The 19,090-nt window shown below is 60.6% G+C and overlaps 1 protein-coding gene across 4 annotated transcripts in view; it reads left to right on the top strand.

Annotated features, from left to right (window-relative positions):
* The first annotated feature begins 3,033 nt into the window (after positions 1-3,033).
* Positions 3,034-19,090, top strand: part of GFRA2 (GDNF family receptor alpha 2) — a 75,823-nt gene continuing 59,766 nt past the window's right edge. For 2 of the 4 annotated variants that reach the window (XM_036233940.1, XM_036233941.1), the window contains exons 1-2: positions 7,692-9,092; positions 13,117-13,200. In XM_036233940.1, the coding sequence (XP_036089833.1) occupies positions 8,555-9,092; positions 13,117-13,200 (622 nt within the window). In that variant the 5' untranslated portion in view covers positions 7,692-8,554. Of the gene's footprint in view, positions 3,786-4,001; positions 4,800-7,691; positions 9,093-13,116; positions 13,201-19,090 lie in introns of those variants that run through there. The other 2 variants (XM_016141646.2, XM_016141648.2) reach the window with 2 other exon arrangements.

Here is a 19,090-nt window from a genome sequence, read left to right as displayed (position 1 = left end):
TCAGGAGCGGCTGGGATGGGCCCCCGGAGGTGGTCTGAAGGATGCAGTCCCTGAGGGCCTGTGAAAGTATGTCAGGGAACAGAAGGCTTTTTTTCCCACCCGCTGACTCGCCGACTCGCCGTTCTCCGGTGACTCCCTCTTGCAAGATGTCCTAGCTTTGATCCTTTACCCAGTAGTCTCTGTTCCCGCCAACCCCTTTTCTCTGAAGCCTTTTCTCCCTGCGTGTTTGTCTCTTAGGTTTTATGCTGTGTCATGGGCTCCCAATTCTCCTTTCGGATCGCAGAGGAAAAGGGTGACATTTTACGAACAACTGTCTATGAGCCAGGCGTTTGACTAGCTGCTCTGTGTACACTATCTCATCTAATCTCTACGAAGTTGGTTTTTAAAAAAGTCCTCATTTTATAGATAACCGAGGTTCAGCGAGACTAAATCGCCTATGACTCGGTGTTCATTGTGTTTCCTCTGCAGATGCCGGCACAGGGTGGAGGGGAGGCTCACACACGGCAGATGCTCAAGAAATGATGGCGTGACGTTTGGACTCCACCACCTCTAAGGGCAGCTCAGGTTGAGGGTTAGGGTTGGCAGAGAGAGGGAGGTAGTGGGAGAGGCTTGTATAGACCGGAGGAAAGAGAAGACCGAAGGTCAGAGTGCCCCGCAGCCATTACGCGCTGAATGCTGGTCTGGCTGGTGGTGTGCACTGTCCTTATGAAGGCCAGGTGAGCCCGAGTCCCTGAAGGGCCTCAGACGCACATGTCCTGCTGAGAGATTCCTGCCCACCCACCACAGGAAACCAGCAGGAGCCGGCCCTGGGTGTCCCTTACTGTTTTCTCAGTTCTTTCACTCCAGGGCACAGCGCACAGCTCCCCTACATGTCTCGGAGTTTTCCTCCTTACGCCTGGTGAGGGTGAAAAAACATTTAAAAACACTTTTAGAGGAGGCGGAGGGATGCACTGAGCAGTGATTTCGGACCCTTTGAAGAGGGAAGAGCTGCCAGGATACAAAACTGCAGAGGTGAAGGAGAGCATCGGGGCCACGGGAAGGCCCTGGGAGGAAGTTGGTAGATGCCAGGCTTCTGGCGTCTGATCAAAGAGTACGCAGCTCTGTAATTCCAGCTGTTTTTCATCTTTTAACCTACACGTTTCTGAATTTTTCTGAAGCTGGTTCCTTAAGTTCCCCATGTTTTTGGGAAAAAGCCAGGAGGCCTTGTCATACGTGAACTCATCTAAAACCAGAGAGGACTAACAGGAGGGCAGCCAGAGGGGGTTCCACCCAGCTCCAATCCCCAAGCCCTCTTGGCCCAGGTCCTCCCCTAACCCGCTAGGGCTGCGCCTCCCGCGGACACCATTCAATGGTCGGGGAGAGTGAAGCGAGGGCCATCGCCCCAGGATGCGCCAAATGATGGGCTTTCGGAGACCCGCGCTTTGCGCTTCCAGGACTGGAGAAGCCGTGTTCCCGCCTAAATCCGCAGCAAGATGGAAGTTGCTCCCTCTAGCTTTCCTCTAGCGAAGGCTGCTGGTTTCGTGAGTGACCCCTCCTTTCGCGCCCAGGCCGATTTCCAGCATTTACTCTCTTCCAGAGTCTTGTTCATTTCAAGCCGCCTCTTGAAAGGCACCACCAACTACACCTTAGATCGAGCCCAGATCCAGTTTTGGGTAGGGTGGAAAGTTCCCGAGGCACTGCGTGGACCCCGCCCCAGCACACGGGGTGAGCACGGAGCTGCGTGCAGGGATGTGCGCGCCGAGGGGCGCAGGCGGCGCGGACGCAGCCGGGGACGTGTCGGGAGGGAGCGTGAAACCGGGGCGCCCGGCGTGCGTGGGCGCGTGCCGCTGCGCGGCCTCAGCTCCGCCGCCTCGCCCTTGCTCACGGACCGAATCAGCAACCTCACCTCCTTCATCCCTTTCGCAGCCAGACGCTGCCTTTTCGGTGTTTCTGGGTGTTTATTGTAAATTCCGAGACTAAAACACGCCGGTAAGCCCGGCCAATCGACAGATGGATCAATCGCCGCTTTCCCGTCTGGGGGAGGGGATCCCCCAGGATCCTCGGAAGCGGGGAGCCGCCGACCGCCTCGGATTGCTCTCCGGGGCCCAGCCCTGGCCCGGGCGGTCTCGGGGCGCTCCCGCCGGCGTACGGTGCGAACCCCCGCCCGACCCCTCCCGCGCGGTTGCGGCAGGTCTGCCGGCCCCAGAAGCGGCGGCCACTCGGCATCCTCTTCCCGCGCCGGGGGGGGGGGGCGGGAAAGGGGAGTCTAAAGGCTGCGGCGCCGGGCGTGCGGGGAAAGTTCTCGAGCTCCGCGTGGGGAGCACACGTGCGTGCGCGCGAGGGGCGAGGACCGCGTCGGCAGGCCGCGCGGGGCCGCCGAGGGCTGGCGCCCGAGGGGGTCCTCGTTTTCCCGGGAGCCTTGGGGGAGACTCCCGGCCGAGGACGCATCCGCCCGCGGGGGGTGCAGCCCCTCCCCAGACCCCCGCCAACAAACGAGGGTTTTGCTCGCGCCCCTCCCCCAGTCCCCGGCGTGGCGCGGGCACCCTAGACCCCATGCCCTCTGGTCCCCCCAGAGCCCCCCCTCCCCGGGCCTCCGCGACCCGGCGGCCGAGGGGGCGGGGCAGGGGCGGCGAGGGTCGGAGGGCGCGGCCGGACAGCAGCGAGGGGGGTGGCGCGGGGAGGAGGCGGCCGAGAAGGCTTTGGGGGGCTGGCGCCGCGGCTGGGGGAGCTCGTCAGTTCCCGGCTCAGGCGGCAGGTCAGTGCGGGGAAGGGCGTGCGTCCGAGCTCTCCTTCCAGCCGGCGTTCCCCGGCGCCGCCGCCGCCGCCGCAGAGTGTCGCCGCTCCGCCGCGCGCCCGCGCCCCGCGCCCCGCGCCCCGCGCCGCCAGCCGCCCGGGAGCCGGAGCGCCGAGCCCGGGGCGGCGGAGAGGGGCGCGGGCGCGCGAGCCGCGGCGAGGGAGCCGCGAAGGGGGAAGGGGGCGGGCGGAGGGAGGAGCGGGAGAGAGGGTGGGGGGCGGGAGAGGCGAGCGAGGCAGAGCCGGGGAGAGCGAGCGGAGAGCCAGAGCCAGCCGCGGAGCGGGAGGGCGCGGGAGGAGGACGCTCGCGCGCCGGGACGCGGGCGCCCGAATTCCAGTAGAAAAAAGTGAGGCGGCCGCGGGGTGGCGGGGGGTGTTCGGCAGCTTTCCTTCGTCTTGGAGCGAAAGAAGCGACTCCCGTCTCTCGTCCTCCGAGCTCCCGCTGGATCGTTCGCCGGTGCTTCCCCCCGTCGGCGGATTGCTCTCCTATTTGCGTTTTTTTTTTCTCTTTTTTTCCTGACCCCCACCCTCGCCGCTTCCTTCCAGCCCCCCGCGCTCCCGTCGCCTCTCCCCCACCTCCTCAGGCCCCTCCAAGGGAGCGCAGGGGATCGGACCCGCAGGGACCCGCGCCTCCCGGACCCGCCGAGGACGGCAGACCTGAGGACCGCTGTCGGCTGCGAAGCAGACACCCACAGATTTACCCTCGTCTCTGATTTCAGGGGGCGAGGGGGCGTCGAGAGGCGCCCAGCGCCTGCCTTCCTTTAGCCCCTCCAGCCAGAGGCGAAAATCGCAGGACTCAGGATCTTCCTCCGGTGGACTAGCTGGGATCCATCTCCGCATTGGATTTGGGGCTGATCACCACTGCTTGGCTATTATTATTGTTGTTGTTATTGTTATTTTTTTTACCCAAGGGAGAAAGACAAAAAAAGAAAAAAACAAACAAACAAAAAACACACCCTGGGATTTATTTAACATGATCTTGGCAAACGCCTTCTGCCTCTTCTTCTTTCTAGGTGAGTACCTGCGGGCGACGCGGGCAGCGGGGTCCGCCGGAGCTGGAGGGCGGCGCGGGGCGGCGCGTCCGGGCGCCCGCGAGCGGCCGGGGGCGCGGGGGGCGTGCGGGGCGCCGGGGAGGCCGGCGGGGGAGCGCGCCGCGGAGCGAGGCGGCCCGGGCGCTGCCAGCCTAGCGGGGCCCGGCGCGAGGCCGCGGGCGGAGGGCGGGAGCCGCGGCTGGCTGGTTACGCGGCGGGATGGAGAAGGAGACTTAGAACACCCAAGCCGCCCTGCACACACGCACGCACACGCACACACACACTCGTTACTCGCATACAGCGATAGCACTCATTTTCCTCAAAATAATGGGTTCAAATTGCGGCAACTTAAGGAAAAAAAAAATCCAACTCTCGATCTGGAAGAGAGGAGGGAGGGGAGAGGATTAGTGTCGAGAGAGAGAGAGAAATCCTGCCAATTCCACCTTCCTGGCTCCTCAAGTCCATGGTGGCGGAGGGCACGGGTTTCTTTCCCCAGGAGCTCCCGGTTGGACATCTGTGTGGGAAGCACTGGTGGCCATCCCCCACCTGCCAATCAGCCTCTGGAAAATGCACCCCTTTTCCAACTCCCTGAACCCCTTCCAGCAGCTCCACTCCCTGGAACACTTTTCAAGTTTCTCCCCAGCCTTTGCCCTCCCTGCCACCCAGGCCCAGACAGATGGGTGGGCAGGGGGCGAAGCAGCCTCCTCTTCCTCATCTCTGGGGCCAGGGACCCTGTAGCTGGTGGGAAGAGGAGGGAGGCCAAAGTTTGCTTCCTTGGGTGGTGAGGGAGAGAGGAGTAATGAAAAAACAGGATGGGAACAAAGACCACTCCTAATTCCATAAGCCCCCAAGGGCAGGGAGGGGGGGCTGCCTGGTGCCCCTGACCCCACGCAGTTTCTTTCCCACACAGAATTCCCAGCCCTTGTCCTGTTTTACGCTATACGAAATCTCAGCTGCTTGGGAAGTGGGTCTAGAGAGAGCATTCTGGGAGTGGAGGTGAGGAATAGACAGTGTTTGCAAGGCGGCTTGCTGGCTGGGAGTCCCAGGCAAGGCTGCTGTCCGGGAGGGAGCGGGTGTTCCAGAGGGAGCCGGTTGACTGTGTGTGTGTGTGTGTGTGTGTGTGTGTGTGTGTATGAGAGGACCGTGCACCTGCTTCATGTAGGTGCTATTCCTGCCACCCTGGCTAGCTGCGTAGCTAGCGGTGAGCCAGGCTGCTCAGCTGGGTCCTGAGTGCACCCTGTTTATCCTGGAGGGGAGAGAGCAAGGCTTGGGGAGGTAGGTGCTGGTCTCCGAAAGATGTGGGTGGCCTAATAAGTGCGCTCTTGACTAGGACTGGGGTGTGTGTGTGGGGGGAATTCCAGTGTTGGCCCAGACCCTGGGCCCTTTGTCCAGCTGCTTTTCTTCCTCTTCCCCCAGGCAAGAGGTTCCCCAGGGTCCTCAGCCCTGCTCTAAGGTGTGGCCTTCACCATCCTGCTGCCCTAAGCAGAAGCAGCTTCTCTTTGGCATGGTAGGGGCTGGGGGAGGAAGCTGGGTAGGTGCCCCGGGCCCACCGAGATCCTGCAGCCCTTCCCGGCAGCTCTCTGCAAGTAGATTCTCATTCTGAAGGGGCTGTTACAAAACCTGACCTTTTCTCCCATTGGTTTGAAAACTCAGCTTTCTGGGGTCAAGAAGAAAAGGAAATTCTATTTAGTGGACTAGCAGTCGGCTCTCGCACTGCTGGGCTGCACACACACACACACACCCCAGGCCTGCGGGACCCCCAGGCCTGGACGCATTCTGAGGCCTGGGAGTGGAGGCTGGTAATACGGGCCCCTCGTTTATCCTCAGCCCAGACCCCCATGCTGCTGGCAGGCTTTTCCCAGCTGAGCCGGCTCACGAGTCCACTTCCTCTCTTCTCATGGTGCATGGTCAGGGGTGGGTGTGAGAGCGTGTGCCGGTCAGAGACGCTCGCCTCGGTGTCTGCGACCCTGGTGGCTGAGTGGTGAGGATTAGGGTGAGCAGCCGTTTTGGTCGGAGCCCCTCAGTTCCCTTCCCTTGAAAAACTTGTTTCTAAGCCTGGATGAGGGTTTAACTGAGTGACCACAGGGCAATGAAAGGCTCTGTATTAGGCCAGCCCTGAAAGAAAGGGTAGGTTGGTGTTAAGGAAAGTTTAGCCCCAGCCCCTTTCCTGGCAAGGAGTTGGTTGGAAATTCCACTTGGAGGAGAGGTTTTCCTGGAGCTTTGGTTGAGGGCATGGTGGAGCAAGGCCTTCCGTGTACCCCTCTCAAGGCTCTGAGTGAGGTCCGGGGGCGGAGAGGCCTTTCCAGCCAGCCATCCTGACCTCCAGTGTTGACACGCTCAGGGAGACAACGAGGTGGTGGAAGTGACGTGGGTGGGCCAAGGGCCCTCTTCCCACCGGCATCCCAGCTCTTGCGGGACACTCAGTGCAGGAGGGTGGCTGTAGCTCTGTGTAGCCGCTCAGTCCTCCGCGTCTCTAGAAGCTTTTCCGTGTGTCTTTTCTCGCCGGATCTGAGTTTTCTCCCGATCTAGAACTTGGAAACATCACCACGATACCTTCTGACCTTTTCTCTCCTAGAATTCTGGGCCCCCGAGTTGCCATGATTTCTTTCTCCGGCTGGGCTTGATTGCTTCCGGGGGTCATGATGCCAACAAGAGGGGTCATGGACAGGTGGCAGTTAGGCAGTTTGTTGAGAGGAGCCGCCAGCGTCTCCTGCTGAGTGTCTCCTACCAAGCACCTCCTGCCCCAGTCACATGTGCCCGCTGGCGGGATGGGGGAAGCCCTTGCTTTTGGCACAGGAGCCAGGGTTCTGTAAAGGTCAACCCTAGGCTCCAGACCCCACCTGTAGGGCAGGCAGGGTAAGTGTTCTGGTGCTTCCATCTCCTGGGCTAATGTTCTGATTCTCAAGCCCGCCAAGGGTGCCCCTTTCTCAGTCCACCTCAGGCACAGTCAAGGTGGGAGGGGAGAAGGCTTCTGGGACGCTGGGATGAGCGGAGTCAGTGGAAGGCCAAGGGCTGGGCTGGGCTTAAGGCTCCAGCTGGCTGGCTGGCTGGCTAGGTGGGGCCAGCAGGTAGGTGCCAGTGAGGCCGGGTCCGCGCAGCTGCTCCTGGGTGGCCCAGATGCACTGAGTCCTGCTCAGGGACTTAGGAGTTTATCGAATCCTGGAAATAAAGCTACTGCCTCCGCATGGGCGGTGGACGGCTCCCCACTGTCCATGCTGGCACTCCATTCTGGCTTCTTCTCTGGCCTCGTCTCAGCCTTCGGTTCTCCTGTCCACGGGTTGATGTACGGTCGGTGGTTGAAGGAAACGTTTATTGCTCTGGCCCCCTGAGGCTTTCCCCACTCCAAGTGCCCCCCCCCCACCCTTAGTCTCCTTGTGGGTAGGCCTAAGTCCCTCTAGGAGCGGATGAATCCCTTTCTCCGTGGCTCTTCCGCGAGGGACAGGCTCGCAGTGCAGCGCTCTGCCTCTAGGTGTCGCTGTCTCCCTGCGGTAGTTCCCCCCTGAGCAGGGCCTCCTGGGGGGAAGGCGTGAGAAGTGGCAGTTCTGGGTAGAGATGGGAGGATTTTGCTGGATTCTGACCAGGGGACTTATGGCCTAGGATCCTATTATGTTTTGGGGCAGGATAGAGTGGCGGAAGCCTCCCACATCACTCCTGGGGGCTTGGAAAAGGCGTTCTTAGCTGCAGGCCATGATTTGGGCTTTTTGTGGGGCAGCATCTGGAGTGAGGGGCTTGGAGAGGACAGGGAGACCATGAAGGTGTCTGTGGTAGAGGAAATCATTTTGGGAACTTGGTTTTGAAAGGATCAAGCAGGCCTCTCCCTGCCCTTCACCTCTGAATCCTCTTCCCCGACAACCCCCCCCCCCCCCCCCCCCCCGCCATCCTGCAGACTTGGGGTTTGGGCACTGTGGAGCAATGCACACAGCGGGCGGGACGGATTTCTGCCTGTTCACTTTTGGGGGACCTGGGCTCCACGTGTGAGGTCCAAGGAAGAGTGCTCTTCCCTTCTGTAGTCGATTTATTATTTGGCTTTTAGAAGGAAGTAAAAAAAAAAAAAAAAAAAAGGGTGAGAGTGTTTCGGGGAGGACAGGGACAGGAAGAGAGGAAAGAGAGGGAAAGAAATAGGAGGGAACAGAGAGAGAGAGAGAGAGGGGTGGGGGAGGACATGGAGTTGTTCTCAGTTTTGCGCACAGCATCTGCTTTGGCAGTAGGGGCTGGGGTGGCGATTGTGGAAGGTACAGTTCCAGGTGGTGGCCGGGCACCTGCCATTATGGGGTCAGGCCTGTCTCCGGGTCTTCTCTGAAAGTCTGGGAACTCACAGTGGATAAGCTAGCGGTCCCAGGGGCCTTTTCAGCCCGCGTGTGACCTCGAGTTGTCTTCTCCCTTCTATGGGCCTCAGTTTCCCCAGGGCAGGATCAGGGGGCTGGACTCTAAGGTCCTGACAGGCTGTGAAAGTTAATTAGCTGCTCCTTTCATGTTTAGTGAGTATCTCCGTGGACCTCTGGCTGGAGCTGAGGCTGATAGGCGGCCTGGGGGGTATGAACGTGACCCTGCTTTTGCACACCTCAGTACCCTGCAGCCCCCAGTTCTCTGCTGAGGCTGTCCCATTCGTCTCTGGCCTCTTGACGTCTTAGACAGTCTGTGGTCTTGGCAGAAGGGCTTCTGGGGTTACCGTGCTTTGCTTCCGGGTCCAGGGTGGATGCCGAGGGGTGTCTGGGTGGAGCCAGAAGGTAATCTGATAGAGCCTGGGCAGAATGGTAGCTCGAGTTCTCCTTGGGGTTGAGGAGGGTTTCGGTGTCTTGGGACCAGCAGCCCTCCTTCTGACCTGCTGTGTTGGGGAGGGTGGCGTTGAAGAGGCCTCGCCGTGCTTTGGAGTACGTGGGTGTGAGGTTCCAGAGGGCCCGACCCCCAGCCCCGATCTTGGGTGGGAGACTGCGGCGGCCTCACTCATGCTTGTCTTCCCTCCCCACCACCCAGACGAGACCCTCCGCTCTTTGGCCAGCCCTTCCTCCCTGCAGGGCCCCGAGCTGCACGGCTGGCGCCCCCCAGTGGACTGTGTCCGGGCCAATGAGCTGTGTGCAGCCGAATCCAACTGCAGCTCCCGCTACCGCACGCTGCGGCAGTGCCTGGCGGGCAGGGACCGCAACACCATGCTGGCCAACAAGGAGTGCCAGGCGGCCCTGGAGGTCCTGCAGGAGAGCCCGCTGTACGACTGCCGCTGCAAGCGGGGTATGAAGAAGGAGCTTCAGTGCCTGCAGATCTACTGGAGCATCCACCTGGGGCTGACCGAGGGTAAGCCCGGCGGGCGACGTGGTGGGGGTGGGGGTGGGGGAACGGAAGTGGAGGGGGAGGGGTGGGGGGCTGCGGTTCCGGTTCCGAGGGAGGACTAAGTGATGGCGTGAACTGGCCAGCTCGGTATCCCTCCCTGCTGGGGGAAGCTAGAACCCAGAGGAAGTAGCTGCCCAGCCAGGAGGGTAGCTGAGGAAGAGAGGGGGCCGTGTTGGGAGGAGAACAAGGCTGGACAAAAAAGCACCGAGCAGGGGTGGGGGCAGAGGAAGTAAACCAGGGGCGGAAGGACCAATGACCGTGTGAAGTGGTCACGGGAGAGGGTGAAGCAGGAGTCTCCGGCAGGTGGAGGAGTGAGAACAGAGGGGAGACGGGCGGATGCGCGTGTGCGGCAGCTAAGCTCCGCACACGCGCACTCAGGTGCTGGAAGGAAGGACCAAACGGATCGGGGCGGAGGCCGGCCAGCGAGGGCTTCCCGACCAGCGGCCAAGGTGGTTCGGCTGTGCCCTGAATGTAGGAATAAGCCATGCGTGTGATTATCAATAGTCATCACCACCATTAATGACAGAGTGATTCCTCATGCATCAGGTGGTCGCTCTTCCCGTGTCTAGCAACCTCACGTCCTAGAGCCAGAGGGGAGCAGAGAAAGGGGCCCACGCACGTTGTTCTCTGTGCTGTAGGGGCTGTCCGCGCCCGAGGCTGACTCTCTAGTGCACAGAAAATTAAGGTCCCTGATTCAATGAGCTGGGTTGGTTAGTTTCTTGTTTTCTTTCCCGCAGCCTTCTGTTTTATTCCAGGGGGCATCGGGGCAGTAGATTGGGGTGGGCATGCTGCGTGCTGCAGAATGCACAGGGGAGGGGGCAGAAGAGCCAGGTGGGCCACCTTCGCATCTCCGTGTCTGGTGGACTCCCTCTGACACCACGGCACCAGAGTGTGGAGGATCTGACTGTAGCCAAGGCAGTGAGCAAGGCGTTTGCATGATGATAATGAGCGTAACGTGCATTTATGCCGTGGACTGCCCTGTGGCGCTGTTCCAAGACTTGAGAGGGTTTGTTGGTTCATTTACCCAAGGAACATTTGTTAAGCACCTACTGTGTGCTTCAGCGGGCGACAGCATGAAGGAACCATCATCGTCAGTCCCTGTGCCGGCCAGCACGCAGGCTGGGCGGCTCTACCCCCGGGCCCACCTAGAAAAGCAGATCCCCTGCTTCCCTCTCTACTCAGAACCCTCCCCCACTGCAGGATCCCACAGTCCCCTCCCCCTGGGTCTTGTGGGGCAGAGGTAGTTTCTGCCTGGGGCTGACCAGGGGAAGCTGAGAGGCCTTTTAATAGCAGGTAATGTTCCTGTGAGTGAGAGGATCTACCTGAGAGTTAATTATTCATAGTGTGGCGGAAGTGGTCCCTGTAGCACTTTCTCCCTATTCCTTAATAACGCCTAATAACCTGGCGTGGGCCCGGGTGGCGTAGGGAGATTGGGAGAGGCGTGGCCTGTGTGGGTGTGCACTTTGATTCTGGGCTCCTCCTTGGCCTTGTCCTTGGCTGGTGGGTGAAAGCCCCCTGGAGACTTGGCCCCACACTTCTCCCTCTTCCTGAGGCTGAGGCCCTCAGCAAGTGGAAAGAGCTTGGGGTGGCAAAAATGTGGCCTAGCTCTTAGACAGTTCCAACTGCAAAGGGTCTAGAGGTGTTTGGTCTCACCCCTAGTTTGATGGGGAAGCTGATGTGCAGGGAGGCGGGGTGGTACCCCAGGGCACACAGCAAGCTAGTGGCGGGGCAGGCCCCTGACTCCTCATCCGGCCCCTCTCCACTGACCGGGGGGAGGTCCTGTGGCCTCGGGCCCGTCTCCCCCTTCCATCACCACCACCACCATCACCGCTGGTGTTTACAGGTGGGGCGTTACCGTTGGCTGCATGGGGGACTTGAGACAAGGCTGCTTGCCTTCTCCAGAGGGGACACTGAAGTTCAGGGTCACCCTGGTCCTTCAGATGTGAAAGGCCAAGGCCTCTTCCATGTGGCCCAGGAAACTGATGCCCTGATTTGGCTTCAGCCTGGCTGCTGGGGGTGCCCGAGTGGCCAGGCCTTGGCTTTTCCGCTGGTGAATTCTGTTGACCTAAATAGGGTGGGCCTCTCCCGGCCAGCCCCAGGAGGGGCTGTTTTCCCCCAGAGACCCCCTAGCCAGTCATACTTGCTCATCTGACCCAGGTGCAGAGTCGCACCAGATGCAGTAGGGAAGGACAGGGCCCCCTCTGGGCGAGCGGTCCAGATGGCGGCATACTGACCCTCTGAAGACTTGAGCCACAGCAGGACCTGCGTAAGGACAGTTCAGTTTCCATAACACCTTGTTTTTGGAGACGGCGTTCATAATGGTTAAGTACTTGGACTCCGTCGCGAGCTGCCTGGGTGCGAAGCCTGGCTCTGCCACTTACCGGCTGTGTGACCTTGGGGCAAGTTACCTAGCGTCTCTGTGGCCCAGTTCATTATCAATAAAATAGGGAGACTAACGGTGCTTACCTCAGAGAGAAATGAAGAGGATTAAGTGAGTCAGTACATCTCAAGCGCTTTCGGGAGGGCCGGCCTGTGGGAAGCGCCGTGTAGCACTGTTTATTCTGAAAGTGTTTGCTACAGTCGTATGGTACTTGGCTTCAACGGCTAGCATTGGCTGGTGATCCTACCACAGGGAGTTTCTCCAGAGCTGGTGAGTAGAGTGGAGGACATGGATCATTCGGCCCCAGGGGAAGGGGCGGCTGGAGACAAGCCTGAAGGAATGAGTAACATTCGGATCAAGTCGGTCGCAAATGCCCCTTGGACGCCCAGTGTGCACCAAGGCTGTATGTCGGGTGTTGCAGGGCATAATGGGTACTACTGGGGGTAAAGTGGAGGGTGGGCAGTTTCTCCAGGGGAAGTGCTCTTCCTTTGTCATCTGGGGGTCCGTACCCCTTTTTGGGGGGTCTGCTGCTATCGCAGACAGATGCCTTGCTTTGTGCATCAGCAGAGGGCTGGTTACACCTCCAGTCCTGGTCTCTGGGCGACCTCAGGCCTTGCTGACCAGGTCCCCCACAGGTGGATTCTCAGGCCCACTTCTGGATGGCTGGCACCTTCCTGCAGGTGGCCCCCATGGAGGCCGCCCCCATGGGTGGGTGGGAGATTGCCGTGTGGGGCGGGCCATCGCTGTCCCCCCGCCCTCCAGCACGCAGACGGCCTGAGTGATCATCCGTTGATCTCTCCTCACGGTAATGTCCCAGGAGGACGTTTCCTTTCTTGCGAGGCACTGGCGGGGGTGGGGCGGGAGTCCAGCGAGGTGGGGGTGTCTGCAGGGCAGCCCCGTGCCATTTATCTGCTGTCACTCCCTTGCTTTTCCTTTGCTGGGCCTCCGTGTACCCAAAGCCTCAGGAGAGGGCTGAGACGCAGCAGGGGGCGGGCGAGCCAGGTAGGGAGTGAGGCGCGGGTCAGGCCTCAGGCCTCTGCTCAACTGAGCTTGAGCCCTCCAGCCAGATTCTTCTGGTGTCACGATGGGAAGCAGAGAGGACGTTCTGTCCCCTCGAGTGGCCGGGCAGAGCCAGCCTGGCGTGTGATGGGAGAGCGTGCCGGAATGAAGGCAGAGAGACCAGAGTCTAGGTCTAGCGCGGCCGCGCGTAGCCGTGTGATCCCAGGCAGGTTGCTTCACGTCTCTGGGCCACCTCCGAGGCCTCCCCTGTGAAACAAGGATGTCGTAGCGAGTGACCAGAGCTGGGCTTCCTCAGGTGCTCATGGTTCCCCCGCCCTGTGCCTTCTTCCCGGAAGTATTTGCGGCCTTTAGAAAAGGGCTGGCCATGCTGGGAGGTGCAGAGAGAGAGGGAGAGAGAGACGGGGAGACAGAGAGAGACAGAGGAGAGGAGAGACAGAGGCAGGGGAGAGGTGGTAGGCAGTCGGCCTGCGCTGGGGGCCCTTAGCTGGGGGAAGTAGCTCCCCCACGTGACGTGCCCCACATCGCACTCACCGCCGGTGCCTTCACTTTGGCAGGGGCCTCTGTGCCTGATGCTGTGCTCTCTTGCAGGCGAGGAGTTTTACGAGGCCTCGCCCTACGAGCCGGCGACCTCCCGCCTCGCGGACATCTTCAGGCTTGCCTCCATCTTCTCAGGTGAGTGGGCTGGCGCCGGGGCCTCGCTGGTCCTGCTCTCGGCGCCCCCGGCACGGCATGGCGGGCAGAGCCCTGGGCGTGGCCCAGGCGTCCCGCCGGCCCCCCTCACGTTTCTGAGCCTCAGGTCCTCATCTGTCAACAAGCAGACATAGCACGCACAAGCCCTACGTGGAGTGCGGCCTTTATGGGAACGAGCCTGCCGGGTAGCAGGTCTTCAGGCTGAATCCCCCTGTCGCTCTCCTGCCCTGCTGGGTTCTTCTTTCCAGGTCCCCAGCTCTTCCGCTTTGGGGCTCTTTTACTTTGGTTGAGTTGCCCAAGCTCTCTGTGCCTCAGTTTCCTCAGTCGCGCAATGGAGAGAGAACCCACGTGATGGTTCGTGAGGTCGGAATGAACCAGCGGTGCTGAAGAGCTCGGCGTTCAGGAAGCATCCGCTGTGGTGGTCGCCGTTAGTGTTGCTGCAGTTCATTCTGGGTTCCCCCCCCACCCCCCACCCCCCCACCGCCCCTGCGGGCTCCACTCCTTGCACCCCACCGAGGGGGGCGCTGCGGGAGGGCTCTGATCCCCGGCCACTCCCACTTCGCCTGCCCTGGGGAGCGAGGAGGCTGGGGTTGAGCTCCGGTGTTGCCTGTTGCCGGCCGGCCGTGATCCGTGATCCGCATGTAGGAGCCCGATGAGATTTTTGGCTCTTTCTTGGCCTTGCTCCCTCTGTCGCTGGGGGACCAGCGGGCAGCCTGCCCCCTGCTTTGGCGCTGGGGAGGGGCTCCGGTCTTTGGAAGCGCTCTGTTGGGGCTGGGAGTGAGCTCGCCCCGGAGTCACCACTCGTGCTCAAAGGTGGCAGGGTGGCTGTTTCCGGGGATCCCAGTGTAGGAGGCCCCAGGTGTCCGGATGGTTTTGTAGCAGTATTTGAAGCTTTCTGAAAGTTTCTCTTGCCCTAAACCACTATTGACATTTTGACCTGGGTAATTCTTGTGGAAAGAACAGTCCGTCCTGTGCATTTTAGGATATTTAGCAGCCTCCCTGGCCTCTGCCCCCTGGATGCCAGCAGCACCCCCTCCCAAAGTAGTGGTACCCCAAAATGCCTCCAGCCACTGCCTGACGGTATGAGTGCTGCCATTTGAGAAGCGGCACTCTCAACGGTGACACAAAAGCCTCTCCAGTAAAACCCTGAGCCCTTTCAGATGAAGAATGCTCTAGGACAACGCCACTCAAACATTTTTTTTCTTATTATTATTATCCCCGCCTAAGGAGAAAACGTAATTCTTTCTAACTAAAGAAATACTGTCTTAGTTTGCTTGAGCTGTCATCATAAAAGATCATAGACTGAACGGCTTAAACAATATAAATTTATTATCTCACAGTTCTGGAGGCTGGAAGTTCAAGATCAAGGTCCAGCAGGCTTTGTCTCTGGTGAGAGCTTGCTCTCTGACTTGCAGACGGCCAACTTCTGACTGCGGCCACACAGGCTGGGGCGGGGTGGGGCAGGGCGTGTGTGTATGGGGGGGGGAGATCTCTTTCTGTTCTTAAAAGGCCACAATCCTGTTGGATCAGGGCCCCACCCTTATGACCTCATTTAACCTGAATTACCTCCTAAAAGCCCTCTCTCCGAATCCAGTCACATTGGTGGTTACGTCCAGGTGTGTAATTCAGGTCATAGCAAATGCCAGGGGGTAAAATTTTGTCAGATGAGGTGGTGTTTTGTAGGGCCACAAACCATTGTAATATCTACTTTTTTCTTTTTTGCCGAACCAAGAACCAAGTTTTATTCCATTGGGGGAGAGCCCCGTCTCTCCGGTCGAGAGTACACGTCTAAGACATTGAGATGGGAAGAAGGGCATGTGGTGGAAACCCTGGCCCCCCATGAGGAAGGAGGGTGCCATTCTGGGCACGGCCCTGTGCGCCGGGGCCCTGGGGGCGGTGGGGAGTGGAGTGGAGGGTTCGTGTTCAGCTCCCCGCCCTGGGCTCTCACTGTCAGCGCCCCCCGGCGGGGTGACGCAGAGGTGTTGGGCTCAGGGCGCGCTGCCGTCCGGCTTTGCCTGTGGACGCTGTGATAACACGTGGTTAAGCCTCGCCCGTCTCACAGGGCTGCGCTGGACAAGGGGCCGACCGGGTGTCCGATTCGTTTTGGATGGAAATCCGCCTTGGACCACTTCCTTGAGACAGTGCTCGGGGGCACAGATACCGGTGGCAGATATCGTTGGCATGTGGGTATGCTGGTGGGGGTGCCCTCGTGGCCCTGACGTACCCCTTCCCCACCCTACCGGTAGCTCAGTGCGGCTGCATGGGCGGGTGCCAGTGAGTTGACCTCCAGTAAAGAAATGGCTTTGGCTCGCTCCCTGAGGGTTGAAGGTCAGAGGTCCTCGCCTTAGCCAGGGAGGCCCCTGCTGCTTCCCAGACTCGCATTAAGTATCTTCTCGGCAGAAAATCTTTACGGGGTGGACTTGACACTCTATGGGACAAGGATGTTGTCAAGACAAACGAGGACATGACCGGGGCTGCAGTTCATTCACTGACTCAGCTTCCTTTGCCTGCTGCCCAGATGTGACTGGGCACGGACAACCCTGGGTCCCCAGGCTCTGGGGGCTGCTGCCCCCCACAGTGAGGGCCAGGCTTCGGGGTCTGTGACGGGTCCCTTCTCAGTGCCCCTCCGCCCAGACCAGCCCTGGAGCTGGCACATAAGTGGCTCTGTGTGGGTAAACTGGGGCGCGTGGCCGGCTGGGGAGGCCTTGGCTCCACCCCATGGCAGGGTGGGGAGGCCTTGGCCCGGCCACACGGCGAGCTCAGCAGGGAGAAGGCCGGATGGAGAGCTGGGAGGCCCGGGTTCCAGTGCATGCTCTTATATTTCCTTCCTGAAGGAGGACGACATGGGCTGGGAACAGCGCTCCCCGACCTTCACTCATTAGGGTTCCCAGACAGCAGCCGTATTGTTCTGTCACACTAGGGTGAGCAGAGCAACTCGGAGCTCGAGCTCGAGTTCGGGCGATCGCAGGCCCTTGCCTGGCTGCCCTGTGGGCCGCAGGGTCAGTATCTGGGTACATGGTCACCCGCCTATAGCTTGGTGGCTGGGAAGGTCTTGCCTGAGTGACCCAAATCCTGCACTGACGCTTTGGGATGATAAGGCTGCCCCCTTGTAGGACTGTGTGGAGACCCTCCCACTTCCACACACCCATATTTGGCCGTGTGCTACCTCTCTACCACCTCTGTATAGAAAAGCGGGGGGTGGGGCCTGAAGTGTTGGGGGCTCTCCCCTAGGCCACACTGCCCTCGATTGGGACCCCCGGACTCTGTGGAGCTCAGTCGCTACTTCCTCTTTACCATCTACTGTCTGAGAATTCGGGGTGCTGGTGCAAGGCCTCCTGGAACGTGAGTCCTTCTTCCTCTCTGGCCTTCTCCGCTGGAGTTCCTGGAAAGTCCTCCTGGGATTCCGTGGGCAGAAAAGGCTGCCAGGAATACCTCAACGCTCTCTGATTCCAGAGTCCCTGGGGGAAGGGCCGTCCACCCCCCACCCCACCCCCCACCCCCGCCCAGTTAGGACGCAGGCCCTAGACTCCGTGACTGGGCCTGAGATTCCCCAGTTCAAGGCCGGGAGGAGAATAGCCCGGGTCTGCCCCGGAGCACCGTGACAGTAATGTTGGAAGCATCTGATGTCCTTACCTGGCTTTGCAGATGTGAAGTGAGATTTTGTGGAGAAGTGAGGTTTATCCCATTTCTAGCAACTCAGACTACCCTTGGAAACACTTTGAAACACGCGATTAGTGCACCAGACCCACCTGGTCCTACCCGGTCCATGGGAGGCGTGTGGGCCTTGAGCCACGCAGTCCTGGGTTTGAATCCTGACTTGCCCCTTTATGGCCTCGGAGCGGTAGTGCCTGTATTTGTCAAATGTGAGTGTGATCCCTGCTAATAGGGCTGGGGAGGAGGAGTCAAAGACAGCGGGTATAGGAAGAGTGACAGCGAGTCGTCCTCTCTCTGCCGAGGATGTTTAGTCGAGGCAGGGAGGCTTCTAGAGGGGATGCAGGGGTGGTTGTCCCCAGGTGTTTGTGACCATGTGGCTGCTGAATCCCAGCTGGTTCCATCCGGGGAGGCAGGGGAGGATGGAACAAGGCGGAGAGAGGAGGGAAAGGCTTCTTCGAGCAGGAAGAGAGCATCCAGGCCGAGACGGAGGGGAGTCGAAGTGCCCCGTCCACCTGGAGGGAGGGAGGCCGGCCATCGAGGTGAGGACAGAGGGCCTTGGTGGGCCAGGCAGCGGCATGCCTAGGGAGGCCGGCCATCGAGGTGAGGACAGAGGGCCTTGGTGGGCCAGGCAGCGGCGTGCCTCACAGCCGTGGGGACGGGGAGAGGCGGCAGGCAGGTGGCCCCCGCTTGGCCATCGCAGGCGCTGCTTCGGCATTCTCCGCGAGGGGCCGGGGCCTCCAGGCCTCCGGTGTCCAGTGCAAGTGTTGCCGGGTGCGTGGGTGTGGAACATGCTTACGCAAACATGTCTTTTCTACAGCCGGAAGGGGACTTAGAGATCAGCTGGGCCCATCCCTTCTTCTGACAGAAAAGGAAACTGAGGCCCAGGGAGATGGTACGGACGTAGGTGGAGGCTCACGTCCTGGTTCTGCTCCTGCCCAGCATGTACCTCAGCAGGCGCCTGCCTCACCTCTAAGCCCGTTTCCTCTCGCATAACATGGGGCTGACAGAAACCCCTACCTCCCAGGGTTTAGTAAGGACTGGACGAGACCCCACAGGGGTGTGCTCGGCCCAGGCCTGGCTGCGGCAGGGCTGGCCCAGAGCCCGGCGTTTGGGAAACACGTGCCTTTGGTGACATGAGGCCAGCTCCCACCAGTGAGGGTGCTGGGCGGGGCCTGGAGTGGGAGGCGACCGGGTAATTTTCAGGGCACAGTAGAACCCCAGGGCTCCTGCTGCGCTGCTGTGGCCTTTGTCGGTGGCCCGTGACTGGGTGGGGACACGTGGGGCTGGGGAGAGACCGGGCTCAGCGCCTTCTGTGGGTCGGGGAAGACGAGGTGGGCGGTGCCCGCCTCGGTTGGCAAGCCAGCCTCTGGGGCGGGCCGTCTTGTTTCGATGAAGCCAGGCGGGGCCCAGAGATATTCTCATTGGAGGCTCTGGTTGTCCCCTTTTGGGGGGCTGGTGGGGGCGGGAACCCTGCTCCCGTCAAGGAGCCCTGCAGACGGCCCCTGAGAGGTGAGCACCACCCTGCCCCGTGGTGCCGTAGTGCTTTGTCCCTCGTCACGCGCTCACCGCTGCGTGTTGGGAGAGTGGGTGTTGGTCTCCGTGCGGTGCTGTGCCCTGAGACAACTCCACGGAAGGTCCTGGAAGGGTGGCTGGAGCGTCGGCTCTGAGGCCCGTTGGTCCTAGCTCCGAATCCTGGCCTCGCCCTACCAGCTGGGCGACCACAGGGTGGGCCCCTTGGCCCCGTGGAGCCTCATTTTTACCAGCTGTAAAACGGAGCAGTTCGGCCTGCACGGCTTGGCGATGCTACATGCACAGCGTCTCACACGGTGCCGGAGCACGGGAGCCCCGAGTTGTGGCTGCGGGTGGCGCCGTCAGGAGCTGGAGGGGCCGGGCGTTTAGTGGCAGGTGTTGGACCTGCCAGGGAGGTCCCAGCAAGTCTGAGACGTCTCGTGGTCTCGTGCGTGCTACACCTTCGGAGCGCCTGCGGCTTCGTGGCGGGGCGGTCCTGCTGGCTAGGAGCTCACGGCATCTGCGGGGGAGGCGGGGCTGGGGCTGTGTCTGCGGGAGCTTGGCTCGTTCAGCAGACGCTGGGTGCTCAGTGTGTGCCACGTGAGACGCAGCTTTAAAATGAACCAGACCCGTGTCCTCCCTGTCCAGTGGGGTGGCAGGCACTTGTTCAGACACCCGCTAGGCGGTATGTCGTTGGTGGCGGTGTAGA

The sequence above is a fragment of the Rousettus aegyptiacus genome, unplaced genomic scaffold, assembly GCF_014176215.1.
Source record: "Rousettus aegyptiacus isolate mRouAeg1 unplaced genomic scaffold, mRouAeg1.p scaffold_m13_p_16, whole genome shotgun sequence".
In the NCBI taxonomy this organism is placed as follows: Eukaryota; Metazoa; Chordata; class Mammalia; order Chiroptera; family Pteropodidae; genus Rousettus; species Rousettus aegyptiacus.
The sequence above is the reverse complement of the archived record's forward strand: the minus strand, read 5'-3'. Positions and strand labels throughout refer to the sequence as shown.